Source organism: Cinclus cinclus, chromosome 35 (assembly GCF_963662255.1).
Source record: "Cinclus cinclus chromosome 35, bCinCin1.1, whole genome shotgun sequence".
NCBI lineage: Eukaryota > Metazoa > Chordata > Aves > Passeriformes > Cinclidae > Cinclus > Cinclus cinclus.
In genome coordinates this window covers 893715-906580 of record NC_085080.1, presented here as the reverse complement: position 1 = coordinate 906580, position 12866 = coordinate 893715, and the positions used below count along the sequence as shown (strand labels likewise).

Below are 12866 nucleotides of genomic sequence, written 5' to 3'. Positions count from 1 at the left end.
CCCCCGTTTTTTTCCCCCTTTTTTTTCCCCCGTTATTAAATTTTCCCGGTTTTTCCCGTTTTTCCCGCTCTCCCCCCCGTTTTCCCCGTTATTAAATTTTCCCGGTTTTTCCCGGTTTTTCCCCGATATTCTCCCGGTTTTTTCCCGTTTTTTTTCCCCCGTTATTAAATTTTCCCGGTTTTTCCCCGTTTTTTCCCCCCGTTTTTTCCCGTTTTTTTTCCCCCGTTATTAAATTTTCCCGTTTTTTTCTCCCCCCGTTTCTTTCCCCCCCCACCCCCCGTTATTCAATTTTCCATTTTTTCCCTGTTTTTTTCCCCCCCGCTTTTTTCCCCGCTTATTTTTTCCCCCGTTATTAAATTTTCCCGGTTTTTTCCCCGGTTTTTTCCCCGTTTTTCTCCCTTTTTTTTCCCCCGTTATTAAATTTTCCCTGTTTTTTTCCCCGTTTTTCCCCCCCCGTTTTTTATCCCGGTTTTTCCCCCGTTTTTTTCCCCTGTTTTTTTCCCCCGTTATTAAATTTTCCCGTTTTTTCCCCGTTTTTATCCCTTTTTCCCGTTTTTTTTCCCCCGTTATTAAATTTTCCCGGTTTTTTCCCCGTTTTTTCCCCCCGTTTTTTCCCGTTTTTTTTCCCCCGTTATTAAATTTTCCCGTTTTTTTCTCCCCCCGTTTCTTTCCCCCCCCACCCCCCGTTATTCAATTTTCCATTTTTTCCCTGTTTTTTTCCCCCCCCGCTTTTTTCCCCGCTTATTTTTTCCCCCGTTATTAAATTTTCCCGGTTTTTTCCCCGTTTTTTCCCCGTTTTTCTCCCTTTTTTTCCCCCGTTATTAAATTTTCCCTGTTTTTTTCCCCGTTTTTTATCCCGGTTTTTCCCCCGTTTTTTTCCCCCGTTTTTTTCCCCTGTTATTAAATTTCCCCCGTTTTTCCCCGTTTTTATCCCTTTTTTCCGTTTTTTTTCCCCCGTTATTAAATTTTCCCGTTTTTTCTCCCCCCGTTTCTTCCCCCCCCCCCCCCCCGTTATTAAATTTTCCGTTTTTCCCCGTTTTTTTTGTTCCCCCGTTTTTTCCCCGTTTTTTCCCCCGTTATTAAATTTTCCCGATTTTTCCCCGGTTTTTTCCCGTTTTCCTCCCGTTTTTTTTCCTTTTTTTCCCGTTTTTTTCCCCCCGTTATTAAATTTTCCCGTTTTTTTTCCTCCCGCGTTTCTTTTTTTTTCCCCCGTTATTAAATTTTCCCTGTTTTTTCCCCCGTTTTTCCCCCCCGTTATTCTCCCGGTTTTTTCCCTTTTTTCCCCGTTTTTTTTCCCCCCCCGTTTTTTCCCCCCCGTTATTAAATTTTCCCGTTTGTTTTTTTCTCTTCTCCCCCCCCCGTTTTTTTCCCCCCGTTATTAAATTTTCCCGGTTTTTCCCCCCGTTTTTTCCCCCCCATTAATAAATTTTCCCGTTTTTCTCTCGTTTTTTTCCCGTTTATTTCCCCCCTTTATTAAATTTTCCCCTTTTTTTCCCCCTTCTTTTTCCCCCGTTTTTTCTCCTCCCGTTTGTTTTTTTTTTTCTCCCCCTGTTTGTTTTTTTTCCCCCGTTTTTCTCCCCCCATTTTTTTTCCCCCCGTTATTAAATTTTTCCGTTTTTCTCCCGTTTTTTCCCGTTTCTTTTCTGGTTTTCTCCCGTTTTTTTCCCCGTTTTTTCCCCCCCCACCATTACTAAATTTTCCCGGTTTTTTTCCCCGTTTTTTTCCCTTTTTTTTCTCCCGTTATTAATTTTTCCCCCTTTTTTTTTCTCCCCCCGTTATTAAATTTTCACGGTTTTTTTCCCCGTTTTCCCCCCCTCCGTTTTTTATCCCGGTTTTCCCCCCGTTTTTTTCCCCTTTTTTTTTCCCCCGTTATTAAATTTTCCCGGTTTTTTCCCGTTTTTCCCCCTCCCACCCCCGTTTTTCCCCGTTTTCCTCCCTTTTTTCCCGTTTTTTTCCCCCGTTATTAGATTTTCCCGGTTTTTCCCGTTTTTTTCCCGTTTTTCCCTCTCACCCCCCCGTTTTTTTTCCCCGTTATTAAATTTTCCCGTTTTTTCCCGGTTTTTCCCCGTTATTCTCCCGTTTTTTTCCCTTTTTTTCCCGTTTTTTTTCTCCTCCCGTTTCTTTTTTTTCCCCTCCCATTATTAAATTTTCCCGGTTTTTTCCCCGTTTTTTTCCCCCGTTTTTTTCCCCCGTTTTTTCCCCCCCGTTATTAAATTTTCCCGGTTTTTCCCGTTTTTCCCGCTCTCCCCCCCGTTTTCCCCGTTATTAAATTTTCCCCGCTTTTTCCCGGTTTTTCCCCGATATTCGCCCGGTTTTTTCCCTTTTTTTTCCCCCGTTATTAAATTTTCCCGGTTTTTTCCCCGTTTTTTCCCCCCGTTTTTTCTCCCCCGTTATTAAATTTTCCCGTTTTTTTCGCCCCCCGTTTCTTCCCCCCCCCCCCCCCCCCCCGTTATTAAATTTTCCATTTTTTCCCCGTTTTTTTTCTCCCTTTATTAAATTTTCCCGGGTTTTCCCGTTTTTTTCCTTTTTCCCATTTTTTTCCCCCGTTATTAAATTTTCCCGTTTTTTTTCCCCCCCGGTTGTTTTTTTTCCCCCCCGTTATTAAATTTTCCCGTTTTTTTCTCCCCACGTTTGTTGTTTCTCTTCTCCCCCCATTCCCCCCCCCCCCCCCCGTTTCTCCCCCTCCCCCCCCCGTTATTAAATTTTCCCGTTTTTTTCCCGTTTTTTTTTCCCCCTTTTTTTTCCCCGTTATTAAATTTTCCCCGGTTTTTTCCCCCCCGTTATTAAATTTTCCCGTTTGTTTTTTTCTCTTCTCCCCCCCCCCGTTTGTTTTTTTCCCCCGTTATTAAATTTTCCCGGTTTTTTCCCCCGTTTTTTTCCCCGTTTTTCGCTCCGTTTTTTTCCCCCGTTATTAAATTTTCCCGCTTTTTCCCCCGTTTTTTTTCCCCCGTTTTTTTTCCCGTTTTTTCCCCCCCGTTATTAAATTTTCCCTTTTGTTTTTTTTCCCCCCGGTTGTTATTTTTCCCCGATTTTTTCCCCCTGTTATTAAATTTTCCCGTTTTTTTTCCTGCTTTTTTCCCCCTTTTTTTCCCGTTTTTTTCCCCCCCGTTATTAAATTTTCCCGTTTTTTTTCTCCCCCCGTTTTTCTCTTCTCCCCCCCGTTTGGTTTTTTTTTCCCCGTTTGTTTTTTTTCCCCCCCGTTATTAAATTTTCCCGTCTTTTCCCCGTTTTTTTCCCGTTATTAAATTTTCCCGGTTTTTTTTTCTTCTCCCCCCCGTTTTTTTCCCCCCATTAATAAATTTTCCCGTTTTTCTCTCGTTTTTTTCCCGTTTATTTCCCCCCTTTATTAAATTTTCCTTTTTTTCCCCCTTCTTTTTCCCCCATTTTTTCTCCCCCCGTTTTTTTTTTCTCCCCCTGTTTGTTTTTTTTCCCCCGTTTTTCTCCCCCCATTTTTTTTCCCCCGTTATTAAATTTTTCCGTTTTTCTCCCGTTTTTTCCCGTTTCTTTTCTGGTTTTCTCCCGTTTTTTTCCCCTTTTTTTCCCCCCCCACCATTACTAAATTTTCCCGGTTTTTTCCCCGTTTTCCCCCCCCCATTTTTTTCCCCCGTTTTTTTTCCCCCGTTATTAAATTTTCCCGGTTTTTCCCGTTTTTTTCCCGTTTTTCCCGCTCACCCCCCCCGTTTTTTTTCCCCGTTATTAAATTTTCCCGTTTTTTTCCCCCCGCGTTTCTTTTTTTTCCCCCCCGTTATTAAATTTTCCCTGTTTTTTCCCCCGTTTTTTCCCCCGTTTTTTTACCCCTTTTTTCCCCCCGTTATTAAATTTTCCCGGTTTTTCCCCGTTATTCTCCCGTTTTTTTCCCTTTTTTCCCCGTTTCTTTCCCCCCCCGTTTTTTTCCCCCCGTTATTAAATTTTCCCGGTTTTCCCCGTTTTTTTCCTTTTTCCCATTTTTTTTCCCCCGTTATTAAATTTTCCCGGCTTTTTTCCCCCCCGTTTGTTTTTTTTCCCCCCGTTATTAAATTTTCCCGGTTTTTTCTCCCCACGTTTGTTGTTTCTCTTCTCCCCCCATTTCCCCCCCCCCCGTTATTAAATTTTCCCGGTTTTTTCCCGGTTTCTTTTCCCCCTTTTTTTTCCTCGTTATTAAATTTTCCCCGTTTTTCTCCCCCCCGTTATTAAATTTTCCCGTTTTTTTCCCCGTTTTTCGCTCCGTTTTTTTCCCCCGTTATTAAATTTTCCCGCTTTTTCCCCCGTTTTTTTTCCCCCGTTTTTTCCCCGTTTTTTTCCCCGTTTTTTCCCCCCCGTTATTAAATTTTCCCTTTTGTTTTTTTTCCCCCCGGTTGCTTTTTTTCTCCCCCCGTTATTAAATTTTCCCGGTTTTTTTCCCGTTTTTTTTCTCCCCCGTTATTAAATTTTCCCGTTTTTTTTCTCCCCCCGTTTTTCTCTTCTCCCCCCCGTTTTTTTTCCCCGTTTGTTTTTTTTCCCCCCCGTTTTTTCCCCCCCCCATTATTAAATTCTCCCGGTTTTTTCCCCGTTTTTTCCCCGTTTTTTTTCCCGTTATTAAATTTTCCCGTTTTTTTTTTCTCTTCTCCCCCCCGTTTCTTTTTTTTCCCCCCCATTAATAAATTTTCCCGTTTTTTCCCCGTTTTTTTCCCTGTTATTAAATTTTCCCGATTTTTTCTCCCCCCGTTTCTTCCCCCCCCCCCCCCGTTATTAAATTTTCCGTTTTTTCCCCCCCTCTTTTTTCCCCGTTTTTTTTGTTCCCCCGTTTTTTCCCCGTTTTTTCACCCGTTATTAAATTTTCCCGGTTTTTTCCCGGTTTTTTCCCGTTTTCCTCCCGTTTTTTTTCTTTTTCCCGTTTTTTTCCCCCCGTTATTAAATTTTCCCGTTTTTTCCCCCCCGCGTTTCTTTTTTTTTCCCCCGTTATTAAATTTTCCCTGTTTTTTCCCCCGTTTTTTCCCCCCCGTTATTCTCCCGTTTTTTTCCCTTTTTTCCCCCTTTTTTCCCCCCCGTTATTAAATTTTCCCGGTTTTTCCCCGTTATTCTCCCGTTTTTCTCCCTTTTTTCCCCGTTTTTTTCCCCCCCGTTTTTTTCCCCCCCGTTATTAAATTTTCCGGTTTGTTTTTTTCTCTTCTCCCCCCCCCGTTTTTTCCCCCCCGTTATTAAATTTTCCCCGTTTTTTCCCCCCCGTTATTAAATTTTCCCGTTTTTTTTCCCCCGTTTTTCCCTCCGTTTTTTTCCCCGTTATTAAATTTTCCCGCTTATTTCCCCCGGTTTTTTCCCCGTTTCTTCCTCCCCGTTATTAAATTTTCCCGTTTGTTTTTTTTCCCCCCGGTTGTTTTTTTTCCCCGTTTTTTTTCCCCCCGTTATTAAATTTTCTCGGTTTTTTTCCTGTTTTTTTCCCCCTTTTTTCCCCCCCATTGTTAAATTTTCCCGTTTTTTTTCTCCCCCCTTTTTCTCTTCTCCCCCCCGTTTGTTTTTTCTTTCCCCCCGTTTGGTTTTTTCCCCCCGTTATTAAATTTTCCCGTTTTTTCCCCCCGTTTTTTCCCCCCATTAATAAATTTTCCCGTTTTTCTCTCGTTTTTTTCCCGTTTATTTCCCCCCTTTATTAAATTTTCCCCTTTTTTTCCCCCTTCTTTTTCCCCCGTTTTTTCTCCCCCCGTTTGTTTTTTTCTCCCCGTTTGTTTTTTTCTCCCCCTGTTTGTTTTTTTCCCCCCGTTTTTTTTCCCCCGTTATTAAATTTTTCCGTTTTTCTCCCGTTTTTTCCAGTTTCTTTCCCGTTTCTTTTCTGGTTTTCTCCCGTTTTTTTCCCCTTTTTTTTCCCCCCCGTTATTAAATTTTCCCGCTTTTTTCCCCCCATTTCTTTCCCCGTTTTTTCCCCCCGTTTTTTCCCCCCCCCATTATTAAATTTTCCCGGTTTTTTCCCCCGTTTTTTTCCGTTTTTTTCCCCCCTTTATTAATTTTTCCCGTTTTTTTTCTCCCCCCGTTTGTTTTTTTCCCCCCGTTTGTTTTTTTTCCCCCCCGTTATTAATTTTTCCCTTTTTTTTTCTCCCCCCGTTTTTTTTTGCCCCCGTTATTAAATTTTCCCGTTTTTTTGTTTTTTCTCTTCTCCCCCCGTTTGTTTTTTTTTCCCCCCTTTTTAATTTTCCCGTTTTTTTCCCCCCTTTATTAATTTTTCCCGGTTTTTTTCCCCCCGTTTGTTTTTCCCCCCGTTTGTTTTTTTCCCCCCTTTATTAATTTTTCCCGTTTTTTTTCTCCCCCCGTTTGTTTTTTTGCCCCCGTTATTAAATTTTCCCGTTTTTTTGTTTTTTTCTCTTCTCCCCCCGTTTTTTTCCCCCCGTTTTTTTCCCCCCCCTTTATTAATTTTTCCCGTTTTTTTCTCCCCCCGTTTGTTTTTTCCCCCCGTTTGTTTTTTTCCCCCCTTTATTAATTTTTCCCGTTTTTTTTCTCACCCCGTTTGTTTTTTTGCCCCCGTTATTTAATTTTCCCTTTTTTTTGTTTTTTCTCTTCTCCCCCCGTTTGTTTTTTTCCCCCCCTTTATTAATTTTTCCCGTTTTCTTTTCCCCCCCGTTTTTTTTCTCCCATTATTAAATTTCCCGGTTTTTTTTTTTTTCTCCCCCCCCGTTTTTTTTTTTTCCTCCTCCTCCTCCTCCTCCTCCTCCCCACCGGGGTTGAAGAGGATGATGGCCCTGAGGCAGCCCAGCTCCGTCTTGTCCATCCTCATGTCCCTCATCTTCGACACCAGCTCCGTCAGAACCCTGCGAACGCCGGTCCCGAAATTCCCCAAAAAAAAAAAAAAAAAAAACAAAAACAAAAAAAAAAAACAAACAAAAAAAAAAAAACAAAAAAAAATTCACGAAAAAAAGAAAATTCCCGTAAAACTCCCGGAATCCCCCAAAAAATCCAGAAAAAAAAAAAAAAAAACCCCAAAGAAATCACCCCCCGCCCACCCCAAAAAAAAAAAAAATCCCCCCAAAAAATTCCATTAAAATAATCCCAGAGGAAATGGCCAAAATTCAGATTTTCAAGGATTTTTTCTGGAATTCCAGGAATTCCAAAAAAATTCCGAAATTCCCGAAAAATCCAGGAAAAAAAAACCCCAAAGAAATCACCCCCCCCAAAAAAAAAATCCCCAAAAATATTAAAATAAAAAATAATCCCAGAGGAAATGGCCAAAATTCAGATTTTCAAGGGTTTGGGTTTTTTGGGAATTCCCGGAATTCCATAAATCCCAAAATTCCCAAAAATCCAGGAAAAAAAAAATCCCCAGAAAATTCCATTAAAATAATCCCAGAGGAAATGGCCAAAATTCAGATTTCAAAGGACTTCTTTTGGGAATTCCCAGAATTCCCAAAAATCCTGAGATTCCCAAAAATCCAGAAAAAAAAAATCCCCAAAAAATCCCATCCAATCCCATCAAAATTCCTCAAAAAAAAAAAAAAAATTTTTTTTTTTTTTTGAGGAATTTTGAGATCCAGGAAATATCATCCAAAAAAAATTTGAGGGGTTCCCCAAAAAAAAACCTGATCCGGGATCCCCAAATTTTTTTTGGGAATTCTCCAAATCCTCCATTGATTCTCGCTGACTCAGCAGAAATTTGTTTTTCAGATTTTGGGCGAATCCGAACGGAATTTTTGGGGATTTTTTTGGGAATTTCGGGTTCCAAGAGAATCCCAAAAAACCCGATCCAGGAATCCCCAAGTTTTTTTTTGGGAATTCCCAAATTCTCCATCGATTTTCGCTGACTCAGCAGAGTTCTGGGGTTTTTTTTGATATTTTGGGCGAATCCGAACGGAATTTTTGGGGGATTTTTTTTTGGGCATTTTGGGATCCAAGAGAATCCCCCCCAAAAAAATCTGAGGGTTCCCCAAAAAACCCAATCCAGGAATCCCCAAATTTATTTTTGGGAATTCCCAAATTCGCCATCGATTTCCGCTGACTCAGCAGAGTTTTGGCATTTTTTTCCGAGATTTTGGGCGAATCCGAACGGAATTTTTTTTTGATTTTTTGGGAATTTCGGGATCCAAAAAAAAAAAAAGCCAAAGAAAATCTGTGTGTTCCCCAAAAAACCCAATCCAGGAATCCCCAAAATTTTTGGGAATTCCCAAATTTGCCATCGATTTTCGCTGACTCAGCAGAGTTTTATTTTTCTTTAGATTTTGGGTGAATCCGAACGGAATTTTGGGGGGATTTTTTGGGAATTTTCAGGATCCAAGAGAATAAATTAAAAAAAATTTTGGGGTTCCCCAAAAATCCCGATCCAGGAATCCCCAAATTTTTTTTGGGAATTCCCAAATTCGCCATCGATTTTCGCTGACTCAGCAGAGTTTTGGCATTTTTTTTCCGAGATTTTGGGCGAATCCGAACGGAATTTTTTTTTTTGGGAATTTCGGGATCCAAAAAAAAAAAAAGCCAAAGAAAATCTGGGTGTTCCCCAAAAAACCCAATCCAGGAACCCCCAAATTTTTTTTTTGGGAATTCCCCAAATTCCCACCGATTTTTGCTGACTCAGCAGAATTTTTTTTTTTTTTTTTTTTTTGCGAATTCGGCTGAATCCGAGCAAGATTTTTTTTTGGGGGGGGGGGAGGGGAATTTCAGGATCCACAAAAAATCCCCTCCCCCACCTCACCCCTCCCCCCTCCCCTCCCCCCACACAAAAAAAAAAAAAAAAATCAAAAATCAAAAATCCGAGGCCTTCCCCAAAAAAAACCCAATCCGAGGAACCCCCCCCCAAAAAAAAAAAAATTTTTTTTTTGGGGGGGGGAAGGGAGAGGGGAGGGGAGAACTCCCCAAATCCCTCCCACCCCTCCCCCCACCCCCCATCACCATTCGCTGACTCAGCAGTTTTTTTTTTTTTAATTTTTTTTTTTGTTTTTTCTTTTTTGGGTTTCTTTTTTGTTTTTTTTTTAATCGTTTGTTTTTTTGGGTTTTTTTTTGGTTGGGTTTTTTGGTGTTTTTTTGGTTTTTTGGTTTTCTTCTTTTTTTGTTTTTTTTGTTTGTTTTTAGGGTATTTTTTGGTTTTTTGTTGGTTTTTTTTTGTTTTTTTTTATTTTCTTTTTTGGGTTATTTTGTGTTAAAATAAAAATAAAATAAAATAAACCCCAACCCCCCCCACGAAAAAAAAAAATTAAAATGAATCCCAAAGCTCCCCACAAAAAAAAATAAATTAAATCCCAACACCCCCCACGAAAAAAAAAAAATCCCAACCTCCCGAAAACAAAATAAAATAAAATAAAATAAAATATAAAATAAAATAAAACAAAATTTTAAAAAATGAAATCAAAATAAAATGAAATAAAATAAAATAAATAAAAATTTAAAAAAAATCAAATAAAACAAAATAAGATAAAAAAACCAAAATAAAATAAAATAAATTTTAAATTCAAAAGTAAAAAATAAAATTAAAAAATAAAATAAAAAAATTTAAAAATAAAAAATAAAATAAAATGAAATGAAATGAAATAAAATAAAATAAAATAAAATAAAATAAAACGAAATAAAATAAAATAATAAAAAATTAAAAATAAAATAAAATAAAATAAAATAAATAAAAAAATAAAATACAATAGAATAAAATACAATAAAAAAAATAAAGTAAAATAAAATAATATAAAATAAAACTAAATAAAATAAATAATAAAAAATAAATAAAATAAAATAAATTTTAAAAAATAAAATAAAATAAAATAAAATAAAACTAAATAAAATAAAATAAATTTAAAAAAATTTAAAATAAAATAAAATAAATAAATAAAAAAAAAATAAAATGAAATAAAATAAAATACAATAGAATAAAATACAATAAAAAAATAAAATAAAGTAAAATAAAGTAAAATAAAATAAAATAAAATAAAATAAATAAAATACAATAAAATAAAGTAAAACAAAATAAAATACAATAAAATAAAACGAAATAAAATAAAATAAAATATAAAAAATAAAATAAATTTTAAAAAATAAAAAATAAAATAAAATAAAATAAAATAAAACAAAATAAAACAAAATAAAATAAAATAAAGGATAAAAAATTTTTAGGATAAAAAATTTTTAAAAAAGTAAAATAAAATAAAATGAAATAAAATGAAATTAAATAAAATAAAATTAAATTAAATTAATTTTAAAAATGAAATAAAACAAAATAAAATCAAGCTCAAGTACAATCCAACAAAATACAATAAAATAAAATAAATTTCATAAAAATAAAATGCAAACAAAATAAACTAAACCCAAAATAAACCAAACCCAAAATAAACTAAACCAAAATAAATAAACTAAACCCAAAATAAACCACACCCAAATAAACCACACCCAAATAAACCACACCCAAATAAACCACACCCAAATAAACCAAACCCAAATAAACCAAACCCAAATAAACCACACCCAAATAAGCCACACCCAAATAAACCACACCCAAATAAACCACACCCAAATAAACCACACCCAAATAAACCACACCCAAATAAACCAAACCCAAATAAACCAAACCCAAATAAACCACACCCAAATAAACCACACCCAAATAAACCACACCCAAAATAAACCACACCCAAATAAACCACACCCAATAAACCACACCCAAATAAACCAAACCCAAATAAACCACACCCAAAATAAACCAAACCCAAATAAACCACACCCAAATAAACCACACCCAAAATAAACCACACCCAAATAAACCACACCCAAACAAACCACACCCAAATTAACCAAACCCAAATAAACCACACCCAAATAAACCAAACCCAAAATAAACCAAACCCAAAATAAACCAAACCCAAAATAAACCACACCCAAAATAACCAAACCCAAATAAACCAAACCCAAATAAACCACACCCAAATAAACCACACCCAATAAACCACACCCAAATAAACCAAACCCAAATAAACCACACCCAAAATAAACCAAACCCAAATAAACCACACCCAAATAAACCACACCCAAAATAAACCACACCCAAATAAACCACACCCAAACAAACCACACCCAAATTAACCAAACCCAAATAAACCACACCCAAATAAACCAAACCCAAAATAAACCAAACCCAAAATAAACCACACCCAAATAAACCAAACCCAAATAAACCACACCCAAATAAACCACACCCAAATTAACCAAACCCAAATAAACCACACCCAAAATAACCAAACCCAAATAAACCACACCCAAATAAACCACACCCAAATAAACCACACCCAAAATAAACCAAACCCAAATAAACCACACCCAAATAAACCACACCCAAATAAACCACACCCAAATAAACCACACCCAAATAAACCACACCCAAAATAAACCACACCCAAAATAAACCACACCCAAATAAACCACACCCAAATAAACCACACCCAAATAAACCAAACCCAAATAAACCACACCCAAATAAACCACACCCAAATAAACCACACCCAAATAAACCACACCCAAATAAACCACACCCAAATAAACCACACCCAAAATAAACCACACCCAAAATAAACCACACCCAAATAAACCACACCCAAATAAACCACACCCAAATAAACCAAACCCAAATAAACCACACCCAAATAAACCACACCCAAATAAACCACACCCAAATTAACCAAACCCAAATAAACCACACCCAAATAAACCAAACCCAAAATAAACCAAACCCAAAATAAACCAAACCCAAAATAAACCACACCCAAAATAACCAAACCCAAATAAACCACACCCAAATAAACCAAACCCAAATAAACCACACCCAAATAAACCACACCCAAAATAAACCACACCCAAATAAACCACACCCAAATAAACCACACCCAAATAAACCACACCCAAATAAACCAAACCCAAATAAACCACACCCAAATAAACCACACCCAAATAAACCACACCCAAATTAACCAAACCCAAATAAACCACACCCAAATAAACCAAACCCAAAATAAACCAAACCCAAAATAAACCACACCCAAAATAACCAAACCCAAATAAACCACACCCAAATAAACCAAACCCAAATAAACCACACCCAAATAAACCACACCCAAATTAACCAAACCCAAATAAACCACACCCAAAATAACCAAACCCAAATAAACCACACCCAAATAAACCACACCCAAATAAACCACACCCAAAATAAACCAAACCCAAATAAACCACACCCAAACAAACCACACCCAAATAAACCACACCCAAATAAACCACACCCAAAATAAACCACACCCAAATAAACCACACCCAAAATAACCAAACCCAAATAAACCACACCCAAATAAACCACACCCAAATAAACCACACCCAAATAAACCACACCCAAATAAACCAAACCCAAATAAACCACACCCAAATAAACCACACCCAAATAAACCACACCCAAATAAACCACACCCAAAATAAACCACACCCAAATTAACGGCACGAAGGCGGCACCTGTCGAAGATGGCGCCGACGCCGGCGCTGTGGGCGCTGGTGCGGTGAACGTGGAGCCCCGTGGCCAACAGGATCCCGTCCTTGACCGCGATGGAGCGGTGCGAGAACGACGCGATCAGCAGCTCGTTCCAGCCTGAGATCCCGGCGGGAAAAATTCCGGAATTTTCGGGAGGTTTTTGGGGGTTAGAGGTGGAATTTAGGGAAGAAAACCCCGAAAATCCCGAGAAAATCCGGTGAAATTTGGGTGAAAAACGAGAAAAAATGGAGGAAAAATCCCGAATTTTTGGGGTGGGAAAGGAGCTCGTTCCATGATTGGAATTTTGGGAAAATTTGGGAATTTTCGGGAGATTTTTGGGGTTTGAAGTGGAATTTAGGGAAAAAAACCCCGAAAATCCCGAGAAAATCCGGTGAAATTTGGGTGAAAAAGGAGAAAAAATGGAGGAAAAATCCCGAATTTTTGG

At 37.7% G+C, this 12866-nt stretch overlaps 1 protein-coding gene across 1 annotated transcript in view; it reads right to left on the bottom strand.

The window, feature by feature from the left end:
- Nucleotides 1-8724: 8724 nt before the first annotated feature.
- The window catches only part of RXRB (retinoid X receptor beta), a 28833-nt gene continuing 24691 nt past the window's right edge, over nucleotides 8725-12866 (bottom strand). Inside the window, exons 7-8 of the mRNA XM_062512301.1 lie at nucleotides 12406-12538; nucleotides 8725-9047 (exon numbers count right to left, since the gene is read on the bottom strand). Of these exons, the coding sequence (XP_062368285.1) occupies nucleotides 9041-9047; nucleotides 12406-12538 (140 nt within the window). The 3' untranslated portion in view covers nucleotides 8725-9040. The remainder of the gene's footprint in view (nucleotides 9048-12405; nucleotides 12539-12866) is intronic.